This window comes from Etheostoma spectabile, chromosome 1, assembly GCF_008692095.1.
Source record: "Etheostoma spectabile isolate EspeVRDwgs_2016 chromosome 1, UIUC_Espe_1.0, whole genome shotgun sequence".
Taxonomy (NCBI): Eukaryota; Metazoa; Chordata; class Actinopteri; order Perciformes; family Percidae; genus Etheostoma; species Etheostoma spectabile.
Window position 1 is genome coordinate 30,300,134 of NC_045733.1, and position 12,012 is coordinate 30,312,145.

General features: G+C 40.3%; 2 protein-coding genes across 2 annotated transcripts in view; one reads left to right on the plus strand and one right to left on the minus strand.

Moving 5' to 3' along the window:
• Nucleotides 1–5,625, plus strand: part of cdhr5a (cadherin-related family member 5a) — a 22,047-nt gene extending 16,422 nt beyond the window's left edge. The window contains exons 13-15 of the mRNA XM_032512123.1: nucleotides 553–713; nucleotides 2,030–5,119; nucleotides 5,224–5,625. Coding sequence (XP_032368014.1) covers nucleotides 553–713; nucleotides 2,030–2,617 — 749 coding nt within the window. The 3' untranslated portion in view covers nucleotides 2,618–5,119; nucleotides 5,224–5,625. The remainder of the gene's footprint in view (nucleotides 1–552; nucleotides 714–2,029; nucleotides 5,120–5,223) is intronic.
• A 432-nt stretch (nucleotides 5,626–6,057) lies between these two features.
• ctsd (cathepsin D) overlaps nucleotides 6,058–12,012 on the minus strand; it is an 8,842-nt gene continuing 2,887 nt past the window's right edge. The window contains exons 3-9 of the mRNA XM_032512341.1: nucleotides 10,532–10,655; nucleotides 9,327–9,445; nucleotides 9,036–9,235; nucleotides 8,700–8,822; nucleotides 7,643–7,787; nucleotides 6,858–6,956; nucleotides 6,058–6,614 (exon numbers count right to left, since the gene is read on the minus strand). Of these exons, the coding sequence (XP_032368232.1) occupies nucleotides 6,453–6,614; nucleotides 6,858–6,956; nucleotides 7,643–7,787; nucleotides 8,700–8,822; nucleotides 9,036–9,235; nucleotides 9,327–9,445; nucleotides 10,532–10,655 (972 nt within the window). The 3' untranslated portion in view covers nucleotides 6,058–6,452. The remainder of the gene's footprint in view (nucleotides 6,615–6,857; nucleotides 6,957–7,642; nucleotides 7,788–8,699; nucleotides 8,823–9,035; nucleotides 9,236–9,326; nucleotides 9,446–10,531; nucleotides 10,656–12,012) is intronic.

Consider the following 12,012-nt stretch of genomic DNA (forward strand, 5'->3'; position numbering starts at 1 on the left):
TCCCTGCAGACTCGGACTCAGGTTTGATTCTCAGTCCGGGCTTTTATGACATTTTTTCAACATACTATATCATCACTTTTTTTCAACATACTATATTATCTCTTTTTTCCAAAATACTGTACTTTGACTTTTTAACGAATTACCATACTGTCACTTATTTATGACTTTTTCGACATACATACTGTGACTTTTGACTTTTTGGACATGCTATATAATAGATTTTTAACACTTTTTTCCACATCCAATACTGTGATTTTTTATGACTTTTTTTTTTTAAGTACAATACTAAGACTTTTTTAATAACTTTTTTCGACATACTATCTTATGACCAGGGTCGGGTCCGATTACTTTGAAATGTAATCCATTACTGATTACAAATTACATGGCAATTTTCAGTAACTAACCATCTTTTGACAGAGGTTGAATAAATAACTTTAAATGTCACGACTCCTTTTATATTTTTACACATTTGAACAAACGACCCAGGGGACAATGATGTAATGTTAGATTCGGCGAGTGTAATCCTGAGTCGTTCCTGTCCTCCCTTTGCAGCCGTGGCCATCCCTTCCCCCTCAAACGTCGGCTATCGTCCTGGCGACATGGCGCTTCTGGGTCTGGTCATGGCGGCTCTGCTGGTCCTCTGCCTCATTGTGATTGGCTTCTTGATTTCCCGCTTGTGGAAGGGAAATGCCAGCATGGACAAAATATGTGAGGTCAGTCAGTATCCTCAATTTCTGAAGAGTTTTTAGCTGTAACATACAAACTTAATCGGAGATGTTGCATCCCATCAGACATTTTAACACCATAAATTATGTTTTAATCAGGAAAGAGTTTTGTTTTATTTACTTTTTGTGTGTATTAAAGATCCCATTGTTAATGTTTTATATGTGGTTGATTGTTAACTTTGTGAGTTTGCATATTAAAAGAATACTAAGGAAAATATCTTGGTGGTGTAGCCGATAAGTTGAATCAGGAGATTGATACCACTCTCAAATTTGTATGATTAGTATAGAAAACACAATTTTTATTTCATAGGCTAGTGTCCAAATGTTACAAAAGCAGTAATTGTGAGGACATTGGAATTGAAGTTTCTGTAACTTTTTTTGCTTTTACCAATTTCACAGTATTTTATTCAATTAATAACAGCTCCATTAAATAAAGTATATAGTATCTCCTTTACAAGAGAGACACTGAGACCAAGACAGATTTTGGAAAATTGGCTGATTTACTTCAGTGATCAAGAGTTAGATGAAAAGATCATTTTCACTCTAATGTCTGTGCTGTATGTATGGAGCTGTTGTCAAGAGTTGATTAGCTTAGCTTAGCATGAAGACAGCCTGGTTCTGTCCAAAGTACAAAACAATCCATAGTTAACACATTGTATCTTATTTACTCAATCCGAACACAACCAGAAATGGGAAAATGACTATTTGTGTTAACATGCTATGTTTTCTTGATGAATAACTATTTCAACTATTTCACTTTATTTAAATTATGTTATGCATATGTATTTTTGTGAATGGGTAAATAAATGAGATTTGACATTTTTCTTTTTTTTTCACTTTGAACAGAGCCATCTGTTAATTTGCAGTATTTATGCTAAGCTATGCTAATTGCCTCCAGACACCAGCTCCATACATAAAATATAAACATTAAAGTGGCATTGATTTCTCTCGTTAAAGAGATAATGAGACTCTGAACTTCCTGTTTAAATAAAAGTGAAATAAAATGAAGATGCACTTAAAACATCATTGGATTAAAGTAGTTTAGTTGGTTGGTTGATTTTACTGTAAGATATATGTTATGGAAGAGAAAAGATTAATGGTGCATGTGCAGCGCTCCTCCTGTGCAGCTTTGATGAATATTTATCAGCTGAAATCCACAGAAGGGTTCTGTGTTAAAGCAGAACAAATGAACCTAGCTCCCGCTCTGGGAAGCACGGTGGCATCTGTAACTTTGAACAATGCCTCAATACTCTCAACGCTTCATTAACTGCTGTTTTAATGAGGGGCCTCTCTCCTGCCTGCAGTGCCTGGGCCCCTGTCTGAAGTCGGACCAGCCGCGGTCCGGCCACAGGGACTCCCTGCAGTACACCAACGATGGCTTCCAGAATGAGGGCGACGCGAGCCGCGGGGGCGGCAGACGCTGGACCAACGTTCTCCCCAGACGGAGCACCTTCCCCCAGGCACAAGGCCGGATCATCCCCATGGAGAGGCGGAACCGCCACTGCTCCTCCTGTGGCGTCTACACCAACCACGTCCCCAAGGGGAGCCCCTCGGTGAGACCGTCCCGGAAGGGCAGAGGCAACGGGGACGAGTACAGCCGGAGGTCCATCCTGGCCAAGCAGAGGAGGAAAGAGGGCCAGAAGACGGTGTGGTTCAAGGAGATCGAGGACTCGTCTGACATCGAGGTGGAGATTATCCCAGACACTGTAGGTCGGGTGGAGGAGGAGACGGAGGAGGAGCTGGATATGGAGGGGGTTGTCAGAGACCCGGCTGCCCCTCTGAGAGAGTCCGACGGAGGGCAGGAGAGCCAAAGCGCGGAGCCTAGTGAGGAGCGGGATCGTGAAAATACCAGCTCAGAAAAAGAGAAGGGAGGCCAGGAGCAGGAGGGCTGACAGCAGGGGTCACAGGGGAAATTCGTCGTAGAATGAAACTGAGCTTTGTTTTCTTTTCACTTTTTGGAGACGACAGCCTTCAGCAGGGAGGTCCCAGCAGACCAGGATGACTGGATAACTGCCCAAACCTCAAGAATACATCCAAAAAGTATTCATTTTCTACTGTGAGTATCTTCGGAAGACCAGTGTCCAAGGCAATAACTTCATACAATGTTTAAAAACACAAACCTGTACAACGCATTCTCATGAACAGGTTTGTATATTGTACAAACACTTATGCAAAACAATTCGTATATCTTACGAAATTAGTCACATGACGACCTGTTGAGTTTACTGGTGGTTGAATTTAGTTGAGAAAAGGTGGCCGTCATGCAGCGGCGAGAGTTGAGTTTGAGTTGAGATACCAAAATGGCTGGTTAAGATTAGAAAAAAGGGTTTGAAGTTTGGGTTAAAACGCCAGCCCCATTAAGTGGTAGGCTACTCCCGGGACAAAAACACCCGTTTCCTGGGTGACAGTCTTGTGTTGTCCCTTAACTGCTTGAAAGCCCTGTGCTTTATGACCCAACTATCAACCCTAACCTTACTCCCTATGCGGTTCTTCACTGTCCTATACAGCTGTAGTCATTGTGCTGCATACAGAAATAAATACGTGGAATACACACACATTACAGAGCTTTACTTTTTGTAGCTATACCTACGACTGGTTCATGAGAACAGCCTGACTTCTCTTTAGTTTACATTATAAATAGTATACCAAAGTGAGTCTGGCTTCACACAACCTGTCTTTCCCCCCATAGTTTCGGTTATAACATTGTACACAGTTATTGATAAAATAAACGCAATCGAATAGTCATAGTCGAACCATTTTTCCAGTGCAACATGGGATTATTACTGACACTTTGGCTGTAAACCTACAGTTTGGGGTAATTGTGAAAGGGGTTTCCTCATGTCCGTAAGCAAGCGTTTTGTGGCCCGGTACTGGCCCGCAGCCCAGGGGTTGGGAACCTTTGGATTTAGGTAAACTGCTGCGTGTGTTTACAACTTGACTGACTTCTCTGTCGTAATGTCACCATGTTCCCAGGGGTCTGGTGGGTACAATGTTGTCATGACAAATAGAAAAGGCGGTCCAGTAAGATCCAAGTTGTAATAAAAATGGAGATGTTGCTAATTGATGAGCGGATCACTCTCTAATAAGGCATCGTTTATAAAAAGGTTTATACGCTGTAATGAGGGGCTTCAACTAACTCTGCATTATCAATTAATCTGCAGTTTATTTTCTAAATGAATCAAATGTTTATTCTATATAAAACATCCCAAATCTGTGAAAATCATTCATTTAAAGCCCAATGTGACGCCTTCAAATGTTTTGCTTTGGATCACAGTTCAAAACTCAAAGATATTTAATATGATGAAGACTTTCTCACTTTTAAATGATCAAAAGTTTGACATTCTTGCTTAAAATTATGACGATGATCAAAATGGTTGACTCTTTAATTTATCGACTAATCATTGCAGCTCTAGTTGTAATTAATGGTTTTATTAGTTAAGTCATTAACGCTTTATAGACCAGTTATGAGTGATTGATTGGTTTTAAAACACCCTCTATCATGCAACATCCTCTATCCTTAAATTATTACTGTGTGTAGTCATAGGCGTAATTCGCAGGGGGGACAGGTGGGTTACAACCCCCCATTAATTAAAGGCCCTGTTTACATGTCCATGGTTATTTTGACAATCGGAGACACTTCCCTTTGTTTACACACAAACGAAAACGAGTCTTTCTAAAACCTCCGGGCCAGAGTGGAGATTTTGGAAATCTTTGTTTCCATGTAAACTGAGACAAACGGAGGGTTAGGCAGTCGAGGAAGAGAAGAGAGAGGAAGTGAGTTGTTGCTGTTGTTGCTATTTAGGGAATTCTGATTGGCTAACGTGGGCTTGAGCTTCTCGTTACACTGCCACCTAGAGGTCTGACATGCACGGGTACATGTAACCGAACACTTTTCTGAAAGCTGACAGCTGAGCACAATGTTATTTTTGAAACCGGAGAGGTTGAAATGTCCGTTTCTGAAAATAGCAGACCACGTGTACACGTAGTCTAAAACTGGCCAGTGCACCCCCAAAACCCATTATAATTTCCTTAACCTAAATAAAACATTTGCACCATAACTTGATGCAGAAAAGGCACAAATTGTTGCAGAAATTAAGTGGTTGATAATTTCGAAATTTCATTTTTCTGATCTAATTCCCCCCCCCTCCCCCCTGCCCCCCCTCTAATGTTGAACCCAAAGTTGCTTCCTTGTCTGTGGTTATAAATGCTAATAAGTTGCAATAAATGGATATTAGAGCAGGAAGTCAAATGGTTCATGGGAGACGTCTACCTGAGGAACTAAAGCAGGCGCTGTTCTTATTAACAACTTATGTTGATCTGTAACACATCCGTCAATAAAACTATAGACTAATAAAATGGCAGACAAACAGTTAGGTTGTAATCATATTTGCATCGTATTTATAAACATAACAGATGTGATTATTGATATCTGTTCTGAAGGATGCCTTATTAGAAAGTTGTAACGATCAGGATCATTTAATTATTTATATTTTTCCAGATATTTAATTCACTTGACACTTGTTTGTTTCTAAATTGAATTTTGCAGGACAAACACTATATAATTTCTGATATAAAATGACCATGATCGATATGATCTGCATCTCTTGATTTCTGTCCCCAGTGACACGGCTCACTGTGGTGCTGCGATTAGGATTTCACTCTGTTCAAGCTTTACTAAACTGGATTTTAAAATGAAAAATACATGTGAAGAGAAACTTTTATCTATTGAATACTAAACAGCCAAGAGGACGTTTTTATGTGGACTGTATTTTTATTGAGCATGTTAAGTAAAATAACTTGTTTTATGGATAAATAGCCTATGTGGGTAATGTATAGTTGACTTTTTGTACATTAAAGTGTTTGAGGAAATAAAGTTTGAAGGATTTGTGGAGTCTTGGGAGATTTTCTCGCTGGTAAATTAATCTCATCATAATCAAGCCATGAAAAGGATTTAGAAACCTGTGACATCACCATTTAAAGTCTCTGGGGTGAGCAGAAACTTGCGGGCGAGGCCAGTGAGAAACGCTAGTGCGCATACTCAGTGGGACACGTATCACGGACATAAACCCAGAAATGTAAAAACATATTGACCTTGGGTGCCTGTCGAACTGAGTAGGTGCCATTATGGGGTCCAGTATCCAGTTATTATTGTACATTCATTACTGAGACGTACTCTATAAGCCTGGTTCTGGTGCAAAGATTTGGATTCTTCTCTGCATTTGTGGGAGGTCCGTAAATAGTGTTTTTTGAGCATCTACTGTGAATGTGTACAAACCCAAAATACTTGTGGAAATGAGCAAAATGTGGGTCCTTTAAGGAAAGAGACTCGCTTCTTTTAAAAACTTGTTTATTCTGGCCAATCACAGTACTAATACACATCAAAGTCAGTAGTAGAGGAACAACTCCCTCCTAAAATGCAAATTAAGTTTTGTTTAAAACAAATCCCTGATTTAAAAAAAGTAATGATCACTTAAATGTTTATGAAACGGCAGTACCATTACACTCAACTGATCCCTGATCATGTACCCCCGCCACACAAACTTATCAAATCTCCAGTCGGTTTCACACTCTGCTGGAAATCGTACAAAATCTTCAGATCAGTGCATTTAGGCTCTACACAAAATCTATTGCTAAATACGGATTGATTGCAAAGCAACAGAAAACTTGTGCAGCTCAGACTTTCTTTAGTCTCCTAAAACTTGGATGCTCCGCTTTTGCAGGACGGGCTCACTTGGCCTTGGCAAAGCCCACCCTGTTGTTTTCCCGATCAAAGACGGTGTAGTAGGGACCGATGAATACATCTCCCAGAATCCAAAGGGGCCCGGCCGGGGCGGGGATGTCCAGACCCATGAAGCCGCTCAGACACATGGTCTTTCCAGCCTGACTCACCTAAATAAAAAGAAGAAAAAGAGTCAGCGTTGGTGAAGGGTTACAACATAAATCTGGGAATGTGTAATCGCTCCTCACAACACACCAGCCAACTCCCTGCTTTGCCAAATGAAACAAAAGCTGCACTTGTTTAGTTTTATGACGCAACACAGTGAGCGTTGTACTGGTGCTGCAGGAGCAGACTGTTTCCCCCCCCCCCCCCCCCCCCCCCCCCCCTGCTGGATAATAGACATCATGTCTCACCTTGAGGATGTACTGCTCTCCGGTCAGAGAGTAGGACTGGCCGCCCACGTTGAAGGTGATGACGGGCAGCGATGGGATCTTATCACAGCTCACCATGTACTGAAACACAAGCCACTTATTAAATGCACTGTATGTTAAATTCATTATTTTAAACTACAAACTGACAAGACTGGAAAATAAACGACAAAACTGTGTTCGCGTTTGATTTGATTCCACAACAGCAAAGTACAGTAAACCCTGCAGTTACATAAATTACCTGGAAAATATGATACAAGAAAATTAAAACAAAAGTCAAATAATTAAGTTACTTTGATGTAGCCATTGTAACTTCTAAGTTTAACTTATAAACTTTAGGACTTGAGTTGATCAGAATTTGAGGTCAAACCAGCAATTCAAAACTCAAGACTGTTGTGTCTTATAGTTTATTAAACCACATAAGACACAAAAACACAAATAGCCTATGTAGTTTCAATTTAAAAAAAAAAAAAAAAGTTAATTTCCTAAAACAGCAGGTTCCTGTAGTTTTTAGAGAAAATAGTGCATTTGTTGGAGACTATTTTCAGCAGCGGATTAATCCACATTTATTGTTCTAGTGGGTATTTGTGGCAGCAGGACAGGTGAGAACATTAAAGAAAATATTGAACATCAGACATATCCGTTAAAAGCAACAGGATGGCAGTGTGCGTTGTATCTTTAAAAAATATATATATATAAAATAATAATAATGAAGGTAATCAAAGTGTGCTTCTTCATCAGAGCAGTTGGATGCAGTTTGTGTGTCTCACCTCCCCCTGGATGAGTGGCGTGGCTCCGATGGCCTTCTGCAGGGCCCTGACCTCCACGGAGGGGCCGGTGATCAGAGACGTCCCGGTGTCCACGATGGCCTCGCAGCCGCTCTTACACAGACTCAGCTGGCTGCCCACAGCCATCCTGAGATACACACACAGCATATACACGTTTCAATATTCAAAGTACCATCAGAGCATCACTGTGGCATGGTGGTTTGGAAGTTATGCACTAAAGCAAGCATGCAACAATTTATAATTCTTAAGTGATTATTTTTCAAAATCAACCAATAATTTTAAGTGGAAAATGGTTTCCCAGAGCACAAGGTCATGTCTCTAAATTGCTCGTTTGTACAACCAACGGTTAACAAAAATGGAAATATAGTTGTAAGTTCATTTGTTTTGGGTGTAGGACACAAAATGTCCACTGGTGTCACTAGTGTGCTTTGAGTGATGTCTAGTTAGGAACCAAATGAAATGCTGGTAATCAGGAGCATAAATAGTTTTTGACCGCATCAAAACCGCAACGCTCATGTGGAGGTGGAAATGTTTGTTGATGGAGCTTAATGGACAAATGGATTCTTGCATGTTCATTTGAAGAACATCGTGATTAATAAATGTCCATCAAAACGCAACAATGACTATTGGCGTCTGATTTCAAAAGGAGGCTACTGAGTGGTGTAAGGTAGAAGAGAGCCGGTTTTGTTTTCAAGTCTGTATAGCAGCTTTAAGTTTTTAGGCTTAGTCATAATAATAATAATAATAATAATAATCATCAAACTACAATTATATAAAAAGCAGAAAATCCTCCCATTTTAAAAAGATGGACACAGCAAACATTGGAAGAAAAAAAAAAACAATTAGACAACTCTCACGGTCATTGAAGTCAATTAACTTGGTCAACAAATATTAACTTAATCTTCAATCTGTTCAAAATATGGGTTTCCATACTTTCCATTCCATCTCCCCCAGGCAGAGGACTAGAACTGTACGACTTGAAGAATGACGATAATATAATGATCTGCGTTTGGACTGGAATATTCCGAGCACCACTCACCCGTCCATGTGGATCTGCCAGTAGGCCTGGCGGGAGATGTTGACGTAGTTGAAGTCCCCGGTGTAGTATTTGGAGTCGGTTCCTCCCAGCAGCAGCTCACCGCCGGGCTCGGTGTCCGGGTTCCTGACACCACAGAAGACAAGAACTTAAGGATCAACTTATCTATGGTGTCCTGTCTTTGATAAAAGCACTTCATACATGTAAATGTCATTAGAAAGGGACAAGAAATGTCATTTGTTTATTACTGTCACTAAATGTTACGACCATGTTTCTGAGAATTATCCATCTGTACATGATCTTTATCTGACACACGCACCCCTGGTTTTGTTTCCCTACCTGTTCAGGTAGAAGGAGAAGACGTTCTGCTCCACCTTCTTCTGACTCATGATGTTGTCAAAGACCGGAGCCACCCCGTCTACGGAGATGCGTGGGTAGGCCATGCCGAGGATCCCATCAAACTTAGCTGCGATGAAGGCTACGCCAGGCTGCTTGATGGCTTCTCCAAAAAGCTGCTTTTCCACGGATATGTCTCCGATCTAGAAAAACATAAAAATTAAACACAACTTAGTCACGTGAAGCATCACTGGAAGTACAGTTTACTGCAATGCTGATGTGAGATAATCTTACCGTGCACGTGTCCTGACTGAGGTAGCCCGACAAACTGCCACTTCCATACTGGATGGCGAAGGCAGTGCCGTTCTTCACGTATGAACTGGACTTGGCAGAATTATATTTGTGGTGAAGCACTGGGAGAAGGAATAGAAAGATAATATTTTAAAGCTTTAACATTTTACCTAGATTATACTAGGGTTGTGTATCTTATGGTTCCCCCCCCACCCCCAATACTGGTGCTAATATCACACTTTTAAACTGCTTGTTTGTTGCTAAAGACCATATGGTCAAAGAAAATAATGTTATCATTGTTCCCCACATTGTCAAATGCTGTTAAACAAAAATAAGAACCACTAGATGGCAGAAAGGATTTTACAACCGCTAAAGTGTTAAAGCGCCCATATTCTGCTCATTTTAAGGTTCATAATTGTATTTTGAGGTTGTACCAAAATAGGTTTAATTTTCAAAAAACACCAAATTTTTGTTGTACCACACATTGCTGCAGATCCTTTTTTCACCATGTGTATTTGGGTCTCTGTTTTAGCTACAGAGTGAGACATCCCTCTTCTATACTCTTTGTTTGGAGTCGCACATGCTCAGTAGCTCAGTAAGATCCCATCAGCTTGATAACTTTGTCCAACTTTGGACAGTACAAGGCAGGATTAGCTGGGAGACTTCTTCTAAACATGGGCCACTTGTGGAATACCTGCAGAACAGGGACAGGAAGTAGTTCTTTTGGAGATTATGATGAACTAGTGTGTGTTGTAGCAGTGTTTTGCCACTGAGAACGAGCTAGCATGCGCTACGGTTAGTCACCTCGTCTCAGCTAGCGCGTAGAAAGCCGTGCAGATTTTGAACAGCTCACCTGGAGACTGAAGGCAGAGGACATTCAGAAACCTGTATCTCACTCAAAACAGCATGGATGTTTTTTTTCAAGTTGGTATGTGTGTGGAAGCACCAGAGACACAAAACACCCCAAATCTTATAAAATATAAAAAAAGAAATAATCTTTCATAATATGGGCACTTTAAAATCCCTTCTAGTGATATACAGACACCAGTAGAGTGCTTGGCTGTCAGCACTTTAACAGTGTTTAGGCCAGCTACTAGCTAACAGCAGGCTAACGTTACCTGTTGCCAAGTTAACAATCGTCATGTGCAGAAATGCTTCTGTTACAAACCCACGCGCAGAGAGAGTGAGATAACTACAGTTGAACTTACAGCATGCAATGTCTAGGAGGGAGCAGTGAACGGAGGGCACCCACAGGTTGGAGGACCCGGTGTCAAACACCACAGTGAAGATCTGAGGAGGGGTACCCAGGCCAATCTCACCGTAATACTGGGCCTGGACACAAATAAAACATGTTTATTACAATCATCTGTATCTTTAAGGCTTGTAGAAATGTACCTAAAAGGAGCCTGAGCTTTAAAATCCCAACAGTAAACAAATCTGAGAGAGAACACAGACTTCTTCTGATCTTATGTTTTTCCGATTACAAATATCCTGTAAAAGCAGAAAGCAACAGCAGAGAAACTGAGCTAATCTAATGAATAAAACAGTCTTTGCAAAGCTGCTGATTAGTCCTGACAGCTGTGGGTGTCAGCAAATGTTTTTGAAGGACGCAGCTCAAATAGTTACAGAGTCATGTCAATAAATCACTTGTAGTTTCACAGTAACAGTGTGACACAACACATGATTACAAATTTAGGAGCTTTTGCAAACTTCCGTTTTGTGTTACTGAAAGTCGCTCGGTACAAAACCGCCAGACTGCAAGATTTGTCAAGTCACCCAGGCCCTCAAAGTCCTTCCCTTTCTCTGAGCAACATGTGATAGCCGCTTGATTTAATCTGAGATTGCTTTGGGTTGGTTAGTGGTATCTAGTAGTTTAGATTCATTGTCTAGATTTTAAGGCATCAGTCCTTGATATTTCTTCCTTCCTTTAACATAATGACAGTGACTATGACCTTGAACTGAATTTTTGAAGTGTTTTTATTTATTTATTTTTTATTTTATTTTTTAAACAAAACATTTTAAGAAAAGGATTTCCAAATTTTGTTCTTAACACAATTGGGGCCATTTTTCAGGAGAAGTTTAACTTGTCAGTGCTCTCTGGGTAACAATGTTAACGCAGACACCGTTTCTAAAGGACCTAAAACTTTAGCTATTTCTATTTTGCAGACTAACTAACTAGTGTTTTGGTAGACTGGCTGGATTCTCTTGCTGCTTCACATTCTGCCCGGCTGTTTGAACGCCCCACGGCTTGTGTGAAAATAGACTTGAATGGCCAAGATTACTGGCAGGGCTCTCGGCGCAGACACGCCTGGTGGAAAATAACAGTTATTAGCCAACAGAAACACTGTTATTGATGAGTGGGAATCACCAGAGGCCTCATGATACAATTTAATCACAATACTATTGCAATTTTAAACATAATGCAATATTCTGCCATATATTGCAATTTATTACATTTTATCCAATTTCAAATTTTTCCCAATTTCAAATTACCAGTATGTTGTCAACATCGTAAAAAGATACATTTCTCAGTTTGTTTATCTCCTTTCAAATTGTATAGCTGGAAAAGGGGATCGTCAAGCAGACAAACTGGCCAACACATGTTTTAAAAGAATCAATACTTTGCGTCTGTGTATAGTTAGTGTAATGCCACAGAAAATATTGTTATACTATGCTGTATCGATTCCCC